The sequence below is a fragment of the Phyllobates terribilis genome, unplaced genomic scaffold, assembly GCF_046119375.1.
Source record: "Phyllobates terribilis strain yellow unplaced genomic scaffold, ASM4611937v1 Scaffold_1__5_contigs__length_1240528914, whole genome shotgun sequence".
Lineage (NCBI taxonomy): Eukaryota > Metazoa > Chordata > Amphibia > Anura > Dendrobatidae > Phyllobates > Phyllobates terribilis.
In genome coordinates this window covers 1,165,385,217-1,165,409,790 of record NW_027362761.1, presented here as the reverse complement: position 1 = coordinate 1,165,409,790, position 24,574 = coordinate 1,165,385,217, and the positions used below count along the sequence as shown (strand labels likewise).

Genomic DNA, 24,574 nt, shown 5'->3' with positions numbered 1-24,574 from the left:
GTTGTTACATGGGGGGCGAACACCTTTAATATAAAGCCTGTAGAAAAGCATGAGTTTCCTGCACTCATCCTCCACAACGAGGTAAAGCTGCTTCTATATCTTGCATTCTTTTTTTTGGCCAGTTTCTTTTAATCAGCATTTTGTCAGCACTATAGGTGCTAGGACTACCTTTCCCTCCCTTCCTAGCATGTAGTGCAGCTGCCTATTGTCCAATGGCTTGCCTGTGCATAACAAAAAAATCCAGCCTGATTGGAAACCCCACCAGTCTCACCATTGAGCTATGTCTCGTAGTGCAGTTCTTGTCCTTTGAAGAGACTAGGTTGAGTTGCAATACCAGACATGGCCTGTGGCAATAGTGGCGCTTTTTCTAGAAGTTTAACAAAGATAAAGGAACAAGTCCCTGGAAGTAACCGATGCAGATGTGAGCAGTGCCGGACTACCCCTTTAATCTAAAATGTCACATTACCAGTTCTGGTGATTTCCCCTTAACCGCGTCATAAACAGACAGTGCTACAAAGAGGATGGGACTTCCAAAAACCCCGACTGCCCGGTGTGCAGCAAGTCCCTGAGTAAACTAGCCCAGCCGCTTCCTATGGCTCACTGCGCCAACTCCAGGCTGGTGTGCAAGATCTCGGGAGACGTGATGAATGAGAACAACCCGCCTATGATGCTGCCTAATGGATACGTCTACGGATACAACGTGAGTCCTCCCCTCCTGCTCTGCACGCTATTTCCAGTATACAGTAAAGCCAATGAGCTGCTGTAACCCCTTCCTAACCAGGCGAGTTTTCGTTTTTGCGCTTTTTCCTAGAGCCATCCCTTTTTTTTTTTTTGCCTTGATTTTTAGCCGGACAATTGTTTCGCCGTATTCTGAGGCCCATAACTTTTTTTTTTTTTTTTTTTAGTTTTCCTTCAGTGGAGCTGTATGGGGGATTGTTTTGCATAGCGAGCTGTTATATTGAGGACATTATGGGGTATATACGGCGTTCTTAACGCTTTTTATTGTATCTTTTTAGGGACATACGGTGACCGAATTTCAAGGTTTTTTTTTTTTTAGATTTTTTTTTTTTATATATCTTTTTTTCTCTTTACAGAATTTACCAGAAGGGTTAATTGTGTGTGTGTGTGTGTATATATATGTATGTATGTATGTATATGTATATTAATATATTACACACACAATTAACACACACAATATATATTATATACTACTGTATTACAGCATATATCGACATCTTGCAATCACATCAGATGGAAGCTGGTGCACTCGCACACCAGAAATCTCGTCCGTAATTGACAGCGAGTTTTAAAGCACGGATGGCATCTGCCAGGAATGATGCGGCCTTGGCTCCTGAGCCTGCTCCATACACAGGGACCTGTCTTCTCATGTACATGCATGTCACACATTAGCAAGGGGTTAAATTGGTGATAATGGAGCTCCCAGCATTTGGATACCCACATAAATGTTATCGAGGTAGTAGAGCAGAAACTGCGCAATGGTGTTCAGGCGCCGCCAAGGATGTCACGATCAACCAAGTGTCGAAAAACAAATTTTATTATAAAACAATTCTTTTCGAAATTGGATCCAATGCATAGGCATGATACCTGAAGAAGGAGTTGATCCAACTCTGAAACTTGTTGTTTTAAAATATATTTGTTTCTTCAACACGTGGTTCATCATGACATCTTTGGCAGCACCCGGACACCACCATTGTTTCTTCTCTGCTACCTCGATCTTCCTCTCCACCCGCTGGGTGCGAGTGTAACAGCTGGAGCAGCAGCCTTCCATTGTTTGGTTTCACACGCATATGTCCTACCACAAGGACCAAGACAGAGTCTCCCATGTGTTGAATGGTTGGAGTTACTTCTGGTCAGTCATGTTGCCTTGTGTACAACCTGTCAGAAAGAGCTGACTTCAAAAAGTGGCTTTATGGACCATTTTCTTCCTTTTTTTGGGGGGGGGGGGAGGGAGAGAGCCGGGAAGTACGTGGGGGTCATTAATCTCCTGTAATAATCCGCTAACAGTGAATTTTTCTTTCTTTCTTCCCTTCCATCCAGTCTCTTCTTTCTATTCGCCAAGATGACAAAGTGACTTGCCCAAGAACCAAAGAAGTCTTCAACTTCTCCCAAGCCGAGAAAGTCTACATCATGTAGACGTCATCCACGTGCCTCCCTAACGCTGCCGAAGATCAGACGGAGGTGGTGGGAAAGGGGCCAGCATTCGGCAGCATCACACGCACAACAGGCAGACGGGGACGCCAGGTGCCCTTCTTCACGGTTGCATTTATCCACTTTTATTGCGACCAAAGATTAATAAACGCGCAACAACAACAAGACATAAAAAAATCATTAAAAAAAAAGTGCAAAAAAACAGAAAACATTTTGAACTTTTAGGAAATAACATTTTTGATTGTGAGCGTTCTTATTTTTATTTTTTTTTTTTTTTGGAACAGAAGAGAAAACTGAAGCTTCGGAAACCAAGAGGCTCCTTAGTTACTGACCCTTTTGGTAAGGGTTAGATCTGTGTTAGGTCTTGGGATCATTTCCGTCTTGCTGCCTTATTCCTAGCTTTCAGAATGTATCACTTACATGGACACCCATAATACAGTCCTTCCTTCCTGCGTTGGATCTCTAGTCCGCTTCCCGGGACCTATGTTTTTAAGAAGTTATTAGCCACGAGCCCCCACTATCCCCCGCAGGAAAAGCCACGGTTCAAGTTTTTAGCCGCGCAGGATTCATCTTCATCCACCGCAGAAGAACATTTTAGTCTTTTCCGAGTCATTAGGAACCAGTGCTGTAGAAATTTGTATTTAGTGCTTATTTTTGCATGTCTGTGTTCATTAACTAATAAAAAAAAAAAATTGTAAATTTGATGCACGTTCTGAGAGTTCTGGTGTTTTTTATTTTATCTCTTCTTTACGTCCCAGAGTGGAAACTTTAATATGGGTTTGGAGCAGTGCCGAGGTTTAATCGCTCCTGGCGAAGATTACTGCAGTAAATTAGGACTTTCGCTACCTAATTCTTGCCTGGATTTTATAAGATTGACCAGCAAGTCACGTCCGGGTGGCACATAAAGATGGCATGTGGGGTTTAAAATATAGATGTGTGGGGAGCAGTATGAAAAAAACAGAGTTAGGAGGCCTTGTATCTTCAAGTGTTTTTTTTTTTGCTCTTTTAAAGGGAATGTGTCCACGGGAAACGACCTATTGTTTAAGTCGGGTTTTTATGTTTTATTTTATATTTTTTTGGTACTGTCCTAATTTTCACATTGGCTACTAAGACTAATACTAGATTTATATATTCTGTCCCTTCAGGAAAGTCACTATTGATTTGTATACAAGTGCTTAATGCTGATGCGCCGAATAGGTTAAAGATCATTGTACAGGAGGGGTGGGGAGTAAGCGGTGACATCAGCTATTGTGAATGGTGGATCCGGTGTTGCCTACTGTGAAGACCCAGGGTCTTCCTTGGGCGTAATACTACTCAGACAACTCAGGGTGAGGATAAAATAGTGTGACAGTGCTTTATTGAACCACCATACGGACAATAAACACACAGAACAGTCCCAGCAAATGCCCAAGATGGTACAACATTACACAGTCTCACCCTTCTGCTGGCCCGCCTGGGATAGAACAACTACGACTTTGGGACTTCCAGGGCCAACTACCTCAAACCCCCCCCTGCTTTTGGCGGGCCTCCCACAGAGAGAAGGTAGCGGCAAGATTAGGAAGATGACAGTCCATCGAGGTACAAAGCCAGGAGACCCGAGGATCCCACCCTGGCCTCTCCTTGAGTTTCCATGGGGCCAGATGACTGGCTGGCCCCAATCTGGCTTCTCCGAATGTCTCCATGGGTTCCAGGAGACCGAAGGGTCCCATGTGGCAACCCCAAACAACGTATTCATGGTGCCAGGTGACTTCATCGTCCCAACCTGGTCTCCCCAAATGTATCCATGGGCTCTCTGATGGTCAATGGAGCAGCCCCATATCTTTCCAGTCGGGGTTATATACCCTTAGGCTGGAATCATGTAGAATCCAAATCTGTGTCTCTTTGGATAAAACCATCCTACCAAGCTTATGGTCTGAGAGAGTCTGATCTTTGATTCTCCTTGTAAAGTCTTTTTCAATTCTGCCTGTTACAGAGGCATATGTTCCTTAAATGGTTCACATTTGTTCATTCAAGTACACATCTGCAGGGCAAGGGTTAGGGAGGGTATTATTCCACCGGGTTCAGGTCTTATTGTTTGAGCATTTAATCAATTTACAAAGTTGGTATAACAGGGGGCTCTTGTAAATAAACATCTAGATGGCCTTAGTACAATATGCAATTAGCATAGTAACAAACATTGTTTCAGAACCAAGAGAGGACAACATTCAGGATTATACAAATACTGGTATGTCCTTCTTGACCCACCAAAGAAACACTCACCAGTTCTAAAGTCAACACAAAAACAGAGTATTTCTCTTGGCTTAACTAAACTAGACATCTGACTGGTTAAGATAAGAAGCTGTTTCATCACATCTACGATATGTAAAGGTGTTATTGGTCATTATACAGGAGGAGGAGGTGAGCTATGACATCACCTATTGTGAATGGTGGATCCTGTGTTATCTACTGTATATAGAGGTGTTATCAGTCATTGGGCATGAGGGGGAGGAGGTGAGGTGTGACATTACCTATTGTGAATCTTGTATTACCTACCGACTATAGAGAGGTTACCTGACATTTAAAGGCCGACAGCTGTTGGCGAGGATAGCAAGATTAGGCCTTTTGCATTTAAACAGTCCTGTTGTTTCACCCAAAGATGAGCTGCAGCCAGAGCAGTTTTGTGGTGAAACTCTCCTAAAGAACAGAGTGCTCATCTGAACGTTCTTGTGTATATTGGAGTCGGGAGATAGTCGGCCAGATAAACTGCTTACTATCTAATGTGTATGGGGATTTAATCCTGTCTCTGATAACGAGACCTCTGAAAAGTGGTCTGTACTAAACAGGAAGTGTGTGTGTGTATGTGTATATATATATATATATATATATATATATATATATATATATATATATATAATTATACTATATGGAGGACTGTGTGGGGCCCGTTATACTGTATGGAGGACTGTGTGGGGACCATAGCTGTGGCAGCATAATGTGTTGGGGGTCACCATACTTTCCCGGGAAGATTAAGGGGGGAGGTCCGGTAGGGTCATCATACCGTGCGTGTGGAGGAATTCACTGTGGGGATATCATACTGTGTTTTGGGGGCGCACTTGTTGCCATCGTACTTTAAGGGGGCAATCTAGGGGCTTTAATAGGAAGAAAATTACTTTGTAGGGCTGCAGGAGCGGAGCCTGCTTCCTGCAGCATAGCTGATAGCTCTGTTACATAGCCAACATCCAACAGTAACTGATGTGATTGGTGCTTGCTCCAATCGCATCAGTTTAACCCTTTTACATGCCATTACAATACACTACCAAAAAGCTCTATCTTGGTCTCATCTGTCCACAAGATGCTTTCTGTCAGCAGTGGGGTCCTCCTGGGTCTCCTGCCATAGCATTTCATTCATATGTTGACTGATAGTTCGCACTGACACTGATGCACCCTGAGCCTTCAGGACAGCTTGAATTTTTTGGAACATGAATGGGGCTGCTTATCCACCATCCGGACTATCCTATGTTGCAACCTTTGATCAATTTTTCTCTGCTGTCCACAGGGGAGATTTTATACAGTGTCATGGATTATAAACTTCTTGATTATCTTGTGCACCATGGACAAAGGAACATCAACATGTCCGGATATGGACTTGTAACCTTGAGATTGTTGATTATTGTTCAACAATTTTGGTTCTCAAGTCCTCACACAGTTCTCTTCTCCTCTTTCTGTTCTCCATGCTTAGTGTGGCACACACAGTACAAAGATTGAGACAACTTCTCCCCTTTTTATCTGGTTTCAGGTGTGATTTTCATATTGCCCATTTGAACGAACATCACATGCTTGAAACAAGTTGTTTACTCACAATTTTGGAAAGGTGGGAACAATTTTGTCTGGCCCATTTTTGTGATTTTGTGTGAAATTATGTCCAATTTGCCTTTTTTCTTTTTTTTGTGTTATAATACACGCAAAGCAAATAAACGTGTGTATAACAAAACATGTGTAATTGCAATAATATTCTGGGAGAAATACTTCATTTTCTGGAACTATTTCAAGTGTACCAACACTTTCAGGCATGACTGTATATCTCATATACCAAAAAATACACTTTAAACTTATAAATACAGATTATAAATAGAAGACCTGAATGATTACCCCCTTTAGTGACAGAGCTAATTTTGACCTTAATGACCAAGCAGAATTTTTGAAGTCTGACCATTGTCACTTTGAGATATAATAACTCTGGAACACTTCAACAGATCCCCCTGATTCTGAGATTATTTTTTTGTGACATATTGTACTTCATGTTAGTGATAACTTTTATGTTCGATATGATTTGCGTAATTTCAGAAAATATTGAAAATTTAACAAAAAATTTGAACATTTTCAAACTTTCAATTTTTATGCCCCTAAATCAGAGAGATATGTCACACAAAATAGTTAATAAATAACATTTCCCACATGTCCACTTCACATCTGCACAATTTTTGAAACTTTTTTTTTTTTTTTTTGTTACAATGGTGAAAGGTTTTAATTTCTTATTTTTCCAACAAAATTTACAAAACCATTTTTTTAGAGACCACATCACATTTGAAGTGACTTTAAGGGGCCTATGTATATGACAGAAAATACCCTAAAGTGACACCATTCTAAAAACTGCACCCCTCAAAGTCCTCAAAAACCACATTCAAGAAGTTTAACCCTTCAGGTGCTTCGCAGGAATTAATGGAATGTGGAAGGAAAAAAATGAACATTTTACTTTTTTCACAAAACTTATACTTTAGCCCCAAGCTTTTTATTTTTACAAGTGTAACAGGAGAAAATTTACCCCAAAATTTGTTGTGCAATTTCACCAGAGTACGCAGATACCCCATATGTGGGAGAAAACTACTGTTTCGGTGCACAGCAGGGCTCGGAAGGGAAGGAGTGCTTTTTGAGCTCAAAAAATAGCTGGAATCTCGAGCGGACGCCATGTCGCGTTTGGAAAGCCTCTGATGTGACCCCCCACAAGTGATGCCATTTTGGAAACTAGACCCCTCAAGGATTTTATCCAGGGTTATAGTGAGGATTTTGAACCTAAAGGTACTACACAGAATTTGATAACATTAGGTCCATCATATAGAATGTCATTATTACTGTTGAGCGCAAGTGCTCACTTATTAAGTTTTCATCGGGGGCGCTGGTGACATGCTTGAGTTTCCGCCCCGCATTTTTTGCAGCTGTTAGACACCCAAAAAATGTGGGGATGCACCTAGTCATCATATCGTCATCATTTTTATTTATTTACTTTAACTTTTGAAAAAACCCTGACCCCAATGGCAAAAAAATAAAAGCCCTAAAAATAATAATAAAATTTTTTTTTTTATCTGACTAAGGGAATGACACGGGGGGGAGGACATACTAATTATTGTCTTTCTATCACTGTGAGAAGGTCCATCACAGTGATCAAAAGGAACCAATAGGAAAAATACCTCTGCTGTTGACGGGTGACGACCGTGGCGGGCGCCGGCTATTTTTTTTTCACGAAGATGACGTGAAGGGACGGAGCAGGAGGGCCTGGTGGATGGCGGAGGTACCGGGGGGGCGGTGGGGTCTTGGCGATATTGTGGCGCCCGTGTCTATAGCGCCACAAAATGCCTGCATGTGTAATATAATTCATAAGTATTGCCAGCAATGATGAGGGTAAGTTCTCTGCTGTTTTCATTACATACACATATTGTTACCCGATTCCTTACTGGAGGATTATGCACTTTTGTCCAAACCAGGAAGTTTTGCACGATGCCTCAGCGAGGGGAGGAGGTGCTTCAGTTGTAGTGTGAGGAAGCGGCATCATGGAGTTCCCTGTGCAAGGGAGAGAAGTCTGTTCTCTGCAATGGAAAGCTGCACAAGGCTCGGTCCAGTCCCTAGAGCACAGAGACTTCCAGAGTCTGTGCTAAACTGTGAGCCTTCTTGGTCTTCATATAATGAGCAGTGAAGTGTTTTCCCAGGAGCTCAGCAACCACATGGAGTCAAAGACACTGCTGCCAGAGAGAGTGAGTGTTCTGACCGGATTCATGTTGCCTGTTCGCTGGAAGGGATCACAGATCCAGTAACTGTTCACCTTGGACCCCTGGTGATCCAAGGAGTCGTCTACCAGAGGTATAATTAGCAGCAGGAAGGCTACACAACCTCACAGCAGAGAGTCTGAACCCTCACCATGCAGGTCTGACCAAAACCCTGTATGTGAATTGTGCAGAAGCTTCTGGAACGGTTTGCAGAACTCCAGTAAAAGGTACAAACTGGTTATTACCCTGCCTAAAGATAATTATTTTCTGCTGCGCCATTCCTGCTCCAAGTCTCCTGGGAGCCAGCCCTGGTTGGGAAGGGTTAATCATCTGGCACTGCTCATCACCACCTAACTCCCAGGGGCCCTCATCAGTGCCCGGCCATACCAGGCCTAACATCCCAATTGGCGTCACAAACCTTTTTATTATTTAATTATTAACCCCCACAACTGTTAAAGACTGGCGTGCGTCCCCGGTCGGACCATACCAGCACTCGGACCGCCGTGTACCAGTACCGTGACCTGTATATCAGAAGAGAGTGAAATGATTTTAATAGTGGGCACAGTTTTTGTTTTTTTTCGTGATCAGGGACTGGAAAATCCGGCCCTGATCGTGTTCTCCAGGGTCTCAGCGGAGACTCGGGAGATTTTCGGACTCTGGGGGGAATCTATACCCTTATATGAGAGAATAAGGCCCCTTAGTAGCCGCTGTTTCAATGCGTATCGGCGGTCGTTAAGAGGTTAATTATAGTGAAAGAGATCTCAGTTGCTATGTAGTAGTAGAATGTACCTTAAAGAGAACAACACCGACATGGAGAAGAGAATCCCCCGAACTCCGCTCAATGCATGCTGTAAAAACAAAACTCCCAGAACAACTGTAGACAGAATTGCACTCTCTTTTTTTTCACTATTTCCCCTCTCTTTTTTATTTTTCCAGTTTTCTTCCCAAAATAAAATAAGGTTAAAAAATAGACCCTTTTAATTTGGTGACTGCTTCTCTTTAAGGCATTGCTGCCCCCTTTTGATCTATAGAAAGACACAAAATAAAACTTATTCACATGTCAGTATTTTGCATCAATCTTTATATACCAAAACCAGGATTAGAAATTACAAAAAAAAAACAACTTTAAAATAACACTGAAACTTGTTTGATATTAATCAGAGTATTGGATCAAACTCATCAATGCAAATCTATGGGTTCATGAAAAAAATCGGACAGCGCTTGGATGCCATCCGAATGGTGTCTGTTTTTCATGGACTGTTTGATAGGAGAGGCTTGAAAAAAAAAAAAAAACGGATGAAATTCTATTAAAGACTGAGATACTGACCAAACTCTGACCCTGATCAAGAACACTCAAGAAACTCGAAACATTTGTTTTGCATTCGAGAAAAATAACAAGCAGTAACAAACCGTCTGATTCATGGATCGTCGCAGTCATCCAAGGTAAAGTTAATGACCCTATGTGCAACACATAAAAAGGATGCATTGGAGGAAAATGTTCTCGTGATTTCAACAGTTTAGTTTTGGTGCCATCTCCTGGTCTTCAGAATTTCTCAGAGGAATTACACAGACAGTCCATTCATTGATTGGCATGGTGCAATACTTAATTTCCCCTAGGGTGGCGCTGCAGGAAAACTGAGCAGTTACTCGCAAATGGCCTGTAGTTGATCACATTGGAAAAGTACAAGTCATTCTTCTGAACATATAGGAGGAGAATGTACAGTGGCATGAAAAATTGTTTGCCTCCTGTAACGGGTCCGGGAGGCGGAACCTCTGAGCTACTATACAAGGGGGCGGCCCTTGTAAGGGAGCGGGTGGCAGTCTCTGGATGAACGGACAGGGAGTTACGGCAAGTGATCAGGGCAGTCTCTGGGTAAGGGGTAGGTACGACCTGTGATGGCAGAGCCTCCGGGTAGGCTAGCAGGCAGATGGTAGATGTGTGCTCCCAGGTGAGCAAGCGAGAGTCTCTGGAATAGCAGGTGGTCACGGCACGTGACGGCGGAACCTCCGGGCTGGCAGGCAGGTAGGTAACGGAGAAGCGCTCCCAGGTGAGCGGGCAAGAGTCTCTGGAATAGCTGGTGGTCACCGCACGTGACAACGGGACCTCCGGGCTGGCAAGCAGGCAGGTAATGGAGATGCGCTCCCAGGTGAGCGGGCAAGAGTCTCTGAGATAGCTGGTGGTCACAGCACGTGACAACGGAGCCTCCGGGCTGGCAAGCAGGCAGGTAGCGGAGAAGCGCTCCCAGGTGAGCGGGCAAGCTGGTCCATAGACAGACTGACCGGAGTTGTAAGGCAGACCGTCGGACCTCAGGCAAGCAGGCAGGTAGCTGATGTGCGCTCCCAGGTGAGCGGACAAGTTGGTCCTTAGACAGACTGACCGGAGTTGTAAGGCAGACCGTCGGACCTCAGGCAGGCAGGCAGGTAACAAGTATTCAGGCAGGAATCAGGCAGGTAACTAGCAGGAAACTGGCAGGTAACTGGCAGGTAACTGGCAACGGGACCTGAGGGCTGAAGCACAGGTGAGACACAGGTGCAAACAACATTGCTCGGGCACCTCCATTTTGGAGGAGGTGCCTTATATATGATGAAGTCCTCCGGCCATTGACCGGGGACTCTTTAGGGCGGCGCGCGCGGCCCCTTTAAGAGGAGGGGAGCGCGCGCGTGCGCGCCCTAAGCACAGGGGCCGGGAAGGAGCGCGCGCCGAGAGCAGAGCAGGAGGAGGACGCCGGGACGGAGCGCGCGCAGACAGCAGAGCGGGGAAAGGACGCCGGGCACGGAGCAGAGCGGTGAGGGGAGCAGCGTCCCTGCCTAGCAGAGGGCAGGGACGCCAGCGCTACAGTACCCCCCCCTTTAGGCCCCCCCTTTTTTAGGCCAGACAGAAATTTAGCTAGGATGAGAGGGGCATGGATGTTCTCCCGGGGCTCCCACGTTCTCTCCTCAGGACCAAACCCCCTCCAATCTACCAGAAAAAAGGTCTTTCCTCTTACCCTTTTGCTGGCAAGAATGTTCTCTACCTCAAACTTGTCCTCAGCAGAAACCAGAGCAGGAGGCGTACCTGTAGACTTAGAAAAAGAGTTAAGTACCACAGGTTTGAGGAGAGATACATGGAAGGAGTTAGGGATCCGTAAGTTGGCCGGGAGTTTCAATTTATAGGCTACCGGGTTGATCTGACCGATGACCACCAGTGGGCCGATGAACCGAGACCCTAACTTATAGGAAGGGATCTTGAGTCGGACATATTTGGACGAGAGCCAGACTTTATCCCCAGGACGGAATTGAGGAGGGTCCATCGCTAAATGCTGCCAGGGGGCAGCAGGTACTGGCAGAGGAAGAAGGCGGCCGGCCGACAGGTGTCTCGGAACTTTGTTGCGGGCGCAGGACACACAGGCAGAAACAAAGTCCATAACATCCTTGTGCAGGTTAGGCCACCAGTAGTGTCGGGTAATAAGCTGGAGGGTCTTTTTCCGACCGGCGTGGTTAGCTAGTTTAGACGAATGACCCCAGTGTAGGATTCTCTCCCGATCCGGTACCGATACGAACGTCTTACCAGGAGGGAGACAATTTAGACTCACGGGAGCCACCTGCATTACTCTGGCGGGATCGATGGGGCAGTCACATGGTCTATGAGGTGGTGATGTCTCTGCCTCCTCCTTAACAAAGACATCAGCACTAGACCAATAAGGAATCGGAAGTCCAGGTAGATTAGCTGGGATAGGAGAGGGACGGACGGAATGGACGGGAACCAGGCAGGTTTTATGACAGGCCTGTCCCCAGTGAAGGACTTCTCCGGTTTGCCAGTCAAGCACGGGTGCATGTCTCTGGAGCCAAGGCAGACCTAGCAAGAGGGCGTGAGGGAGACCAGGCAGAACGTGAAAGGAGATACTCTCTGAATGCAGCATTCCCACCTGCAGAGTAATGGATTCGGTGATGAATTGGATGGGGCGAGGTAAGAGGCCCCCATCCACGGCAACAACAGACAAGGGTACAGCCAGAGGTTTGGTGGGGATGCGGAATTTCTCCACCAGGGACTGTGAAATAAGATTTCCGGCTGCTCCAGAGTCAAGTTGGGCTAGTTCGGAATAACGATTCTCCCCGCAGATGATTGAGACTGACAACAGCAGGGATGGAGAGGATTTATTTTTGTCTAGATCGACCCCTCTGAGTGAACCTAGATACAGGCGTTCTCCCGACCTCTCCGGGCAGGCACGGATCAGATGCTCCTTACTGCCACAGTAGAAGCAGCTCCCCTCGGCACGGCGGAAATCCTGACGGGATTTGACCATCTTGGTCTGGTCGACCTGCATAGGCTCAGGAGAGTGTACCTGGGGAGAAACGGAAGGAATGACGGGTTCCTGGAAAGTAGGAGCTAGACGTGGAATCCTTCTCTCACGGGTGACCTCTTTGGCACGCTCCTGGAACCGTAGGTCAATCCGGGTGGCAAGGGTTATTAGATCATCGAGAGTGGTAGGAATGTCCCGACCAGCAAGTTCATCTTTAATACGGCCGGACAGACCCTCCCAGAAGACGGATACCAGGGCTTCGTTATCCCAGGCCAGCTCCGAGGCAAGGGTACGGAACCGTATGGCATATTGGCCCACGGTGAGGCTTCCCTGACGGAGGCGAAGCAGAGAAGATGCGGATGAGGTCCTCCGTCCGGGTTCGTCGAAGGCTTTCCGGAAAGCCATGAGAAAGGCAGGCAAGTCGGACACCAGGGGATCTCCTCTCTCCCATAGAGGATTTAGCCAGGCCAGGGCCTCCCCGGTGAGATGGGACATGATAAAGGCAATTTTGGCTCGGTCGGAGTTAAACTGGTGGGATAATAGTTCAAAATGCAGGGTGCACTGATTTATGAAGCCCCGAGCCAGGACGGAGTCGCCTCCGAAGCGAGGAGGTGCAGAGAGCCGGGGTCCGGAAAAGGATACCATGGTACTGGCGGAGGTTGTTGGTGGATCAGACAGAGTGTTCAGGCGAGTATTAACATTCCGCAGGTGACCCAGGATGGTCTCCTGTTGGGACCTCTGACGGGACAGTTCAAGACAGAGGTCCGAGAGCGAGGGAGCTTGGGTGCCACCGGGTTCCATGGCCCGAGCAAACTGTAACGGGTCCGGGAGGCGGAACCTCTGAGCTACTATACAAGGGGGCGGCCCTTGTAAGGGAGCGGGTGGCAGTCTCTGGATGAACGGACAGGGAGTTACGGCAAGTGATCAGGGCAGTCTCTGGGTAAGGGGTAGGTACGACCTGTGATGGCAGAGCCTCCGGGTAGGCTAGCAGGCAGATGGTAGATGTGTGCTCCCAGGTGAGCAAGCGAGAGTCTCTGGAATAGCAGGTGGTCACGGCACGTGACGGCGGAACCTCCGGGCTGGCAGGCAGGTAGGTAACGGAGAAGCGCTCCCAGGTGAGCGGGCAAGAGTCTCTGGAATAGCTGGTGGTCACCGCACGTGACAACGGGACCTCCGGGCTGGCAAGCAGGCAGGTAATGGAGATGCGCTCCCAGGTGAGCGGGCAAGAGTCTCTGAGATAGCTGGTGGTCACAGCACGTGACAACGGAGCCTCCGGGCTGGCAAGCAGGCAGGTAGCGGAGAAGCGCTCCCAGGTGAGCGGGCAAGCTGGTCCATAGACAGACTGACCGGAGTTGTAAGGCAGACCGTCGGACCTCAGGCAAGCAGGCAGGTAGCTGATGTGCGCTCCCAGGTGAGCGGACAAGTTGGTCCTTAGACAGACTGACCGGAGTTGTAAGGCAGACCGTCGGACCTCAGGCAGGCAGGCAGGTAACAAGTATTCAGGCAGGAATCAGGCAGGTAACTAGCAGGAAACTGGCAGGTAACTGGCAGGTAACTGGCAACGGGACCTGAGGGCTGAAGCACAGGTGAGACACAGGTGCAAACAACATTGCTCGGGCACCTCCATTTTGGAGGAGGTGCCTTATATATGATGAAGTCCTCCGGCCATTGACCGGGGACTCTTTAGGGCGGCGCGCGCGGCCCCTTTAAGAGGAGGGGAGCGCGCGCGCGCGCGCCCTAAGCACAGGGGCCGGGAAGGAGCGCGCGCCGAGAGCAGAGCAGGAGGAGGACGCCGGGACGGAGCGCGCGCAGACAGCAGAGCGGGGAAAGGACGCCGGGCACGGAGCAGAGCGGTGAGGGGAGCAGCGTCCCTGCCTAGCAGAGGGCAGGGACGCCAGCGCTACACCTCCTTCCTGATTTCTTATTCTTTTGCATGTTTGTCGCACATAAATGTTTCAAAATGTAGTTTTTAAATGAAGGTCTTTATTATTAAGGGGAAAAAGAAATCCAAACCTTCAGGGCTCTGTGTGAAAAAGTGATTGCCCCCTAAATCTAATAACTGAATGGGCTTCTCTTAGCAGCAACAACTTCAATCAAGCGTTTGCGATAACTGGCAATGAGTCTTTTACACTGCTCTGGAGGAATTTTGGCCCACTCATATTTGTATGATTGTTGTAATTCAGCCACAATGGAGGTTATCGAGCATTAACCACCTTTTTAAGGTCATGCCACAGCATCCTAATCGGATTAAAATTCATGACTTTGTCTAGGCCACTCTAAAGTCTTAATTTTGTTTTTCTTAAGCCATTCAGAGGTGGACTTGCTGGTGTGTTTTGGATCATTGTCCTTCTGCATATCCCAAGTGCGCTTCAACTTTAGGTCATGAACAGATGGCCGGAAAGATTCTTTCAGGAATTTTTGTTAGCAGAATTTATGGTTCCATTTACCACAGCAAGTCTTCCAGGTCCTGAGGCAGCAAAACAGCCTCAGACCATCAGACTACCACCACCATATTTTACTGTTGGTATGATGTTCCTTTTCTGAAATGCTGTGTTACTTTTACGCCAGATGTAATGGGACATACATGTTCCAAAAAGTTCAACTTTTGTCTCGTCAGTCCACAGAATTTTCTCCCAAAAGTCTTGGCGATCATCAAGATGTTTTCTGGCAAAACTGAGACGAGCCTTTTTCTTCTTATTGCTCAGCAGTGTTTTTTGTCTTGGACCTCTGCCATGCATGCCAATTTTGCTGAGTCTCTTTCCTATGGTGAAGTCATGAACACTGACCTTTACTGAGGCAAGTGAGGCCTGGAGTTCTTTGGATGTTGTTGTGGGGTCTTTTGTGCCCTCTTGGATGAGTCGTCGCTGTGCTCTTGGGGTAATTTTGGTCTGCCGGCCACTCCTTGGAAGGTTCACCACTGTTCCATGTTTTCACCATTTGTGGAGAATGTCTCTCACTGTGGTTTGCTGGAGTCCCACCCCTTCCAGAATGATAGATCACAATTACTTTTTCTCATCTGTTCCTGAATTTCTTTGGATCGCAGCATGATGTCTAGCTTTTGAAAATCTTTTGGTCTACTTCACTTTGTCAGGCAGGTCCTATTTAAATGATTTCTTGATTGAGAACAGGTGTGGCAGTAATCAGCCCTGTGTGTGGCTAGGGAAATTGAACTTCTCTTCCCAAAGATGTGATAAACCACAGTTCATTTATATTTTAAGGGGGGAGGCAATCACTTTTTCACACCGGGCCCTGTAAGTTTGGATTTCTTTTTCCCTTAATAATATTAATAATAAAGACCTTCATTTAAAAACTGCATTTTGTGTTTACTTGTGTTATCTTTGTCTAATATTTAAATTTGTTTTGTGATCTGAAACATTTTAAGTGTGACAAACATGCAAAAGAATAAGAAATTAACACTTTTTCACACCACTGTAGATGATGGGGTCTGAAAAATCCTAATTTGCACTTGTTCCCCTTTTTCCTCCAACTGACAGCTACTCTCGTATCTCTTTCCCTAATAAACAAAATCATAAGAGAAGGAACAAGACCGCGCTGGCTATGGGACATGAGCACATGAGGTTTTGCACAGGAGAAGTAGCACCAGCGATACAGCAGTTACATAATAAGCTGCGCCGTTGCTCGCAAATAACTTCAGTGGAAAGAAAAATAATCAATAGATCTCCTCGGCGTGGAGAGCGCTCGTTCAATGTTCCCAAGCGTTGCCTTTTTATTTACCTCTTCCCCCGCTGAATATTGACTTCTTGGCATTGACCATATATCTCCGGGTGCTCACTTCACAGTCCACCTGACTGCACTAAACACTTCTCTCCGCGTAGGAATTACTTGCTACATTTCTCGAGGGAAATCAATCAGAACTCCACAGAGGCGGTTACGAGCAGCCGCAATACGGCTCTATCCTATACGGCCATTGAGCCTCTTGCTGTTGTCACCACTTTTCTCTAAGGCCTTGTTCACACTTGGCAGTTTTTTAGCACAAAAGAGAAAACTGCTTCAAGATGTGGTGTTTTTGGAAAAAAAAAATCATTTTCCTGATGCGGTTTTGGAAAAGTTTTTTTTTTCTGTTTTGCAGCCTTCTGATTGGATGCTCCTCAAAGAAGTAACATCAGAGCGCGACACTTGCACACAGCAGATACGGCAACCTCAGAGCGTAGCGACACCGACCGTATTTCCTATGCTGTGGCCACATCAGCACATAACTGTGCATGTCTCTTGTCATGGCCAGTTCACAGTTGTGGTGGAACCAGGCGGCAATTTATTGTAGCCCAGTTCTGTGCGCTGGGCTGCAATGTACCTGGGTCACCACTTATTGGTATTTAGCGTTTAGCGGTGAGAAAAGGTCGGTGCACCAGGAAAGTAGAAGCAATGAGAACACATTGGGCAGCCTGACGTTGTATTACTAATGCCAGGCTGCCAATCTGTTTTCACCTCTGGAAGAAGCCAAAGCTGCAGCCCTTCTCTCACCGCTCACCGGCTGCTGCGCTCTGAACACTGAGAGTGCAGTGCTGCGGCGGTAACGTCTTCCAGTGGTAAGAACAGGTCGGCAGCCTGGTATTCAGGAACGTAAATACAATTGGTGCAGGGGTTGCAATCGCACGTGGACCGTGGAGCCTAAAGGGCTCAAAATGTCCATTTGGCCTATATGAAACTACTATTACGATTAAAGACTTGCAATAATTGGGGGCCCCATTGGAGCTTCTGCATTGGGGCCCATGAGTTTCAAGTTACGCCACTGCTGGTAATAATAGTACAATGTCAGCCTGCCGACCTGTTCTCACTATCGCTGCTTTTCTAGTGCAGGGCTACGTCAGCGTGCAGAGTGCAGCAGTACCTGACGTAGCAGGTCTATGTCGGCGTGCAGAGTGCAGCAGTACCTGACGTAGCAGGGCTACGTCGGCGTGCAGAGTGCAGCAGTACCTGACGTAGCAGGTCTATGTCGGCGTGCAGAGTGCAGCAGTACCTGACGTAGCAGGGCTACGTGAGCTTGCAGAGTGCAGCAGTACCTGACGTAGCAGGGCTACGTGAGCGTGCAGAGTGCAGCAGTACCTGACGTAGCAGGGCTACGTCAGCGTGCAGAGTGCAGCAGTACCTGACGTAGCAGGGCTACGTCGGCGCGCAGAGTGCAGCAGTACCTGACGTAGCAGGGCTACGTCGGCGTGCAGAGGGCTGCAGTACCTGACAGGGCTACATCGGCGTGCAGAGGGCAGCAGTACCTGACGTAGCAGGGCTACGTCGGCGTGCAGAGGGCAGCAGTACCTGACAGGGCTACGTTGGCGTGCAGAGTGCAGCAGTCCTGCTGCACTCTGTAAAGTTAGTAAAATAATAAAGTGTAAAATATTCAATTTTTGAGCTTTGATTTTTTTCTTCCGCTTCTTCTATGAGTCATAACTTTTTTTTTTCTTTTTTCCCTCCACATAGCTGTAGAAGTTGTTTTTTTTTGCGGGACAAGTTGTAATTTTGAATGACACCATTCACATTACTATTTTATGTACTGTTTTCTGAGACCTGTAACTTTTTATAAAAATTTCACTGTCAAGGGAGCTATGTGAGGACTTGGGTATTTTTTGCACGCTGAGCTTACACTTTTATTCATACCATTTTGGTGTATACGTGACATTTTGATTTATGTTATTATATTTTTTTGTGGGTAGTGCAACGATTAAAAAATGCTATTTTTGCGTTTCGTGTTTTTTTTCTTCTTTTTTTGCTGTTTGGTTAAAATAATTACCGATAGATCAGACTTTTACAAATGCAGTGATTCAAAATATGTTTTTTTTTTCTTTATTTTTTTTTTAATGGTAAAGGGAGGCTGAAAAATGAAGTAAAAAAAACCTCCTTCACCCCCATTAAAAGTAAAGAAACAAAAAAAATACAACATATTTGTGTCCCCGCATTTGGAAAAATCCATTCTACAATTAATTAACTATTAGAGTAAATGCCATAAATAGAGAAATAATCAAAATGCCAGAATTGCAGTAAAATCATATGTACCCCAAAATGGTATAAATAATCACGTCTGCTCACCATGCAAAGAGCAAGCCCTCACACCGCTCCATCAATGGCAAAATAAAAATGTGACAGGTCTCGGAAAATGGTGCCACAAAACAATTTTTTTAAAACTTCTGAATTATTTTTTAACATTAAAAAAAATAAATGTAGACAAGATCATCGGGTGTGGGAGGGGTTGGTGGCATTAGCAGGAAAGCCTCGCCAACCCAACACTGTTCACATGTCAGTATCGCATTGCAGTCACCAACAAAATGTCTGCACTGTGATCCTAAACTTCATCCCCCCTTATTTGAGTTGGTGGCAGAACCGCTGAGCTCACTGATTGGCTGCAGTGCTCTACAGACAGTACCGGACACCAGGAGCAGTGGTGGAGATTCCCCGCTGTTCCCCTAGTATCACTGACCAGGCAAGGTAAGAGACTGTTGCCAGTCACTGGCCGCCACTCATCATTTATGGTTTATCCAAACCAGAAACCGGCAAACTTTTTCAATAGTTTTCATTAAAAATGTTCTGCTGCAGAGTGTAAGCTCTACGTCTGGCAGAGTGCTTTAGCAAAAAATGTTAAAAATCCATCATACCTTCTGCTCCTGGTACACACAACTCTCTCTGATCTCCACTCCCTTCTCTCAGTGTTAGTGATTTCAGCAAGATCCCTTCTCTCAGTGTTAGTGATTGCAGCAAGATCCCTTCTCTCAGTGTTAGTGATTGCAGCAAGATCCCTTCTCTCAGTGTTAGTGATTGCAGCAAGATCCCTTCTCTCAGTGTTAGTGATTGCAGCAAGATCCCTTCTCTCAGTGTTAGTGATTGCAGCAAGGTCCCTTCTCTCAGTGTTAAGGTACCGTCTCACATAACGACGCACCAGCGATCCCGACAACGATGTGACCTGGCCGGTATCGCTGGTGCGTCGCTAAGAGATCGCTGGTGAGCTGTCAAACAGGCAGGCTCACCAGCGATCAGGGGAGCAGCGACATCGTGGAAAGAATCTTTCCACGACGTCCTGCTCCTGGCTACCAGCCTGCTGCTGAAGCAGGAGCAGGCTGGTAACCATGATAAACAGTGGGTTACTAGGGGCACACGCGCACTTAGTAACTCGCTGTTTATCATGGTTACCACTCTGCTACGGTGAGCGGGAGGTTAACGCTCACCGTAGCAGAGTGGTAACCATGATGAACAGCGGGTTACTAAGTGCACGTGTGCCCCCAGTAACCAGCTGTTTATCATGGTTACCAGCCTGATCGCTGGTCCCGCTGGTCACACACAGTGATGTGTGCTGACCAGCAGGAGGGCAAGGACCAAAAAATGGTCCAGGACATTTTGCAGCGAACAGCGATCTCACAGCAGGGGCCTGATCGCTACAAAGTGTCACACATAACGACATCGCTGGTGAGGTCGCTGTTGCGTCACCAAAACCGTGACACAGCAGCGATCTCGCTATGTGAGACGGGGGCTTTAGTGATAGCAGCAAGGAGGGAGTTGTACACAGATCTCCACTGACAAGGGGGGATAAGGTATTCACAACTGCATGGAGGGTGAAGAGATAAGGAGGAAGATACAGCAAGAGCAAACAAGTGCAGGATAGAAGCTGGGCTTATGGGTTCGTGCAGATGACCGTATTATAAGTACGAGTGCGATCCGAAAAAACATCAGATCGCACCCGGAACAGTATTAGTCTATGGGGCCGTGCACATGTATGATTTTTTTATTTTCAATCGCAGCATTGCCAGAGTTTGATCCGGTATTCAGATCGGACTGCACTCGGATGACATTTGAGTGCAGAACGATTTCCACTTCCTCACTAAATGGAGAAATATGTTTCTCCATCTTCTCATTTGAGAGAATCTGAGCACACTATGATCACACTCTGATCAAACTCTCATCTGAGTTTGATCAGTGTGTCCTTTAAATTATCGGTCCGATTCTCTCGGATGAGAAAATCTATGGCTGTCTGCACCCAGCATGTACAGGTGCATCTCGCAAAATTAGAATATCATCAAAAAGTTTATTTATTTCAGTTCTTCAATACAAAAAGCGAAACTCCTATATTATATAGAGTCATTACACACAGAGTGATCTATTTCAATTGTTTATTTCTGTTAATGTTGATGATTATGGCTTACAGCCAATGAAAACACAAAAGTCATTATCTCAGTAAATTAGAATACTTTATAACAACAGCTTGAAAAAGCCTGCATGCAGACCCCCAAGATAAATTTACATGCTGCAGTCTGAACAGACGCGCCGCATGTCAGTGTCCGCGGGTGATCTGCAGGTGCACGGGGACGCATAGTGGACATGTTCTACAAATCCCATCCACTATGCTGTAACATTTGGCACGCAGCGGCTCTGGATCGTGTGCACATACCCTAAGAGATTTTTTCATCTTATAAAATTACTATAAAAATAATAATGAAAAACATTTGATAATGAAAAAAAAAAGTTATTTTTAATGCGTTTATTTTTAAATAATAAACATCACAAATCAGCAAATAACATGGACATATTTGGTGTCCCTGTAATCGTAACAACCCGCACAACACAGCGATCAGATTATTTACAGGGATCGGTAAATGACGTAAAAAAAATGGTGTAATTTATATTTTTCTTTATTAAACCCATAAACATGTAATAAAACTGTAACGCTGAGGCCGTGTTCACACGTAGCGTAAATGCTGCGTTCTTTCTGCTGATTTTTTTCTGCAGGTGTCCGCACCATACGACACAGTAACAATCTTCTCTGATTATGGCGTCTTTGCTGCGTTTCTTTTATCCGTTTTCTTCTTTCTTTGATGCGATTTTGGGAAAGATATGAAGCAGAGTTTTTAATGCTTTTTAACAGTACAGAAAAGCTTTGATTCTTATTGTGAAGTTTGGTGCGGATCCTGCAGAAAAAAAACCACAGTATTTCTACGCTGTGTGAACACGGCATTACAGACACAAAAAAGCTGGATGTCGTTTAGTGAAGCTACAAAAAGATGAGAAAGTTCTGGCGGCTCCGACTGTGAATGAAGGAACAAAAAATAATCCACAGGTCCCAACTAGAGATGAGCAGGACGCAGAGATGATGTCGCTCTGCCGTGGTTGATCAAAAGCCGCCGGGGACGCAGGATGGTTAAAGATTCGCGGCCTCCTGTCCAGCCGCGAGGTACCACTGTCCTGGATGCTGGATAAGAGACCCGGGAATCCATCCACTCATCTCTAGTCTCAACTGTCTCGGATAAACGGACAGTCCTGGATTTGGGTCTACGCCCTGCAGTCTATGGAGTCCGCTGAATGCCCCTCATTACCAGCGCCCCTCTGACAACTCCTCCTGATGGGGGAGAAAGAAATAGTAAATGGGCGCGCATTGGGGTGTGGCGAAAATTTGCAGCGGCACGCTGGACGCCACATGATGCGTCCTTCTTTCTGTTCTTCAAAAGTTGGGGGGTATGCAGTAGGATCATTATACTGTGCATGTGGAGAAAGTCAGTGTTGGGGTATCATACTGTGTTTGGGGGGCACTTTTGTTGACATCATACTTTATGGGGGCAATAAAAGGGGAATCTAGGGGCTTAAGTAGGAGGAAAATTACTTTGTAAAGGTTGCAAAGTTGTGAGATCTGCTCTTCTGTGACCCCCCCGACCCACCTATGATTTCTGTGTACGCCCCTTCATCAGTGATCTACGTCTTTCACAGACTAAAATGAAAAGTTGGAGAAACTTTTTTTTTTCCCCCGTCAGAGAAAATCTGATGAAGTTCTGATCAAACACAACTGTGACTGATTTTCTTAGACGACAAAATCACTGAGTTTTGTTTTTTTCCTGCCCGTTCATCAAGTCCAATAAAAAGCTTAAAAAACAAAAAGCGTAAAAAAAAATCCCAAATCATTCAAGTGAATTTTGATATTCCTCTAAATACTGTAGGATTTGTCCATTTCAAAACATGGGACCATGGTGGTCTTAAACTAGAAGCAAAACACCCCCCCTCATTAATGTACCAAATACGCCTACTCCTCAGTACTGTCTCCATCGTCTCCTGATTGTGACCGCTGCTGTCAATCAGTAGCCACTTTCCCTCCGACCCACTAGCAAGTTCTTAGGAAGTAGATTCTTCCAGCTTGAATGGACCCCAGCGGTCATCTGAGGACCCCGCTGATGGGAGCAGATCGGTAGGGGACATCGGCAGCAGTACCATGATAGGTGGGGGTCATTTTATTTTTTATTATTTAAAGTGACAGCTGCATTTAATAAAACATCTGGCAGTAACATTTTCGGATTAGAAAAAATGCACAGAAAACCTTGACTGTGATTCATTAAGACGTAGTGAACCCACCAATCTTGATGAATCGGGGGCCCCTGTGCTTATTTTCACCAGAACCCGTGGATAAATCTGAGGCTGACCCCGTCATTTTCCTACCGCTCTGCACACAGAGAATGGGGCTTATCTGCACCTGGATACCTGCCACGTATCAAATTATTGCATGTAAATAGTGTCACACAACAATTCAACATACAGCATCCATAGGATTTTCATTTTTAATACAATCATGATTGGGTTAACTAAAAAAATTGCAAAAAAAAGAAAAAATAAATTAAAATTTACATTGTTGCCAATGGCAGCAGTCCTCGGCCTAATTTACGATTGCAAAATGAAAGTTTCAGGGTTTTTGTTTTTTTTTTAAATAAAGTTTTGCGTGATTGACTTCAATTGTACGTATCACCATGACGACACGTAATCACACCCGCCTGAAGCCAGGACGCTGCCCTCACTCTGCGTGACGTGATGACGTTGGTGTTTACACCGGAAGAGGCGTGGTCTGGGAGTGAGTTATTTGTTGTTAGGCATGTCCGGGCGAGCCGAGTCCGTACAGGCTTCCGTACAGTGAGCTGCCGGCAGGTAGGAGTCTGCTGGGGGTCGCTGTGTGGGTCAGGGGTCTCTGTCCGCTGTTGGGACCAGAGGAGCCGGGATGTTATATAATCTGAGCTCAGCCATAATAACAGCGGAGTGATCTCAATATCATCCCCTCCAGCGGCCACTCTGTGTTAACCTCTTCCTGGTTGGGCTCTTTTTTTCTTCATTTTGGCTCTTTTGTCTTCCTCCCCCTTTTTCTAGGAGACCTTTTTTATTTTTCTGTTCACTGAGCTGTAAAAGTTCTTGTTTTTAATGATAAAACCTCATACCTGCCCTGAATTGTTAATTGCCTTTTTTTTTTTATTCATATTTTTTTTTTGTAACCTATTTTAATTTTTTTTTATATTTGCAACTTTTTTTATATTTAATTTTTGCAACTTAATTTAATTTTTATTTTTTTTTTGCAAGTGTTTTTTTTTTTTTTACTTGTTGCAAACTTTTTAGAATTTTTGCTTTTTACTCTTATATATATTTTTTGCAATTTTTTCATTGCACGGCAACAATCTGCGCTCAGGCGCTGGCTGTGTGACACAGGCTGCACGGCAACAATCTGCGCTCAGGCGCTGGCTGTGTGACGCAGGCTGCACGGCAACAATCTGCGCTCAGGCGCTGGCTGTGTGACGCAGGCTGCACGGCAACAATCTGCGCTCAGGCGCTGGCTGTGTGACGCAGGCTGCACGGCAACAATCTGCGCTCAGGCGCTGGCTGTGTGACGCAGGCTGCACGGCAACAATCTGCGCTCAGGCGCTGGCTGTGTGACGCAGGCTGCACGGCAACAATCTGCGCTCAGGCGCTGGCTGTGTGACGCAGGCTGCACGGCAACAATCTGCGCTCAGGCGCTGGCTGTGTGACGCAGGCTGCACGGCAACAATCTGCGCTCAGGCGCTGGCTGTGTGACGCAGGCTGCACGGCAACAATCTGCGCTCAGGCGCTGGCTGTGTGACGCAGGCTGCACGGCAACAATCTGCGCTCAGGCGCTGGCTGTGTGACGCAGGCTGCACGGCAACAATCTGCGCTCAGGCGCTGGCTGTGTGACGCAGGCTGCACGGCAACAATCTGCGCTCAGGCGCTGGCTGTGTGACGCAGGCTGCACGGCAACAATCTGCGCTCAGGCGCTGGCTGTGTGACGCAGGCTGCACGGCAACAATCTGCGCTCAGGCGCTGGCTGTGTGACGCAGGCTGCACGGCAACAAT

At 46.1% G+C, this 24,574-nt stretch overlaps 2 protein-coding genes across 2 annotated transcripts in view; both read left to right on the top strand.

Moving 5' to 3' along the window:
- MAEA (macrophage erythroblast attacher, E3 ubiquitin ligase) overlaps positions 1-2,873 on the top strand; it is a 57,285-nt gene extending 54,412 nt beyond the window's left edge. The window contains exons 8-9 of the mRNA XM_073649108.1: positions 505-700; positions 2,059-2,873. Coding sequence (XP_073505209.1) covers positions 505-700; positions 2,059-2,154 — 292 coding nt within the window. The 3' untranslated portion in view covers positions 2,155-2,873. The remainder of the gene's footprint in view (positions 1-504; positions 701-2,058) is intronic.
- Positions 2,874-23,232: 20,359 nt separating this feature from the next.
- The window catches only part of UVSSA (UV stimulated scaffold protein A), a 115,577-nt gene continuing 114,235 nt past the window's right edge, over positions 23,233-24,574 (top strand). The window contains exon 1 of the mRNA XM_073649107.1: positions 23,233-23,365. The gene's annotated coding sequence lies outside the window, so the exon portion shown is untranslated. The remainder of the gene's footprint in view (positions 23,366-24,574) is intronic.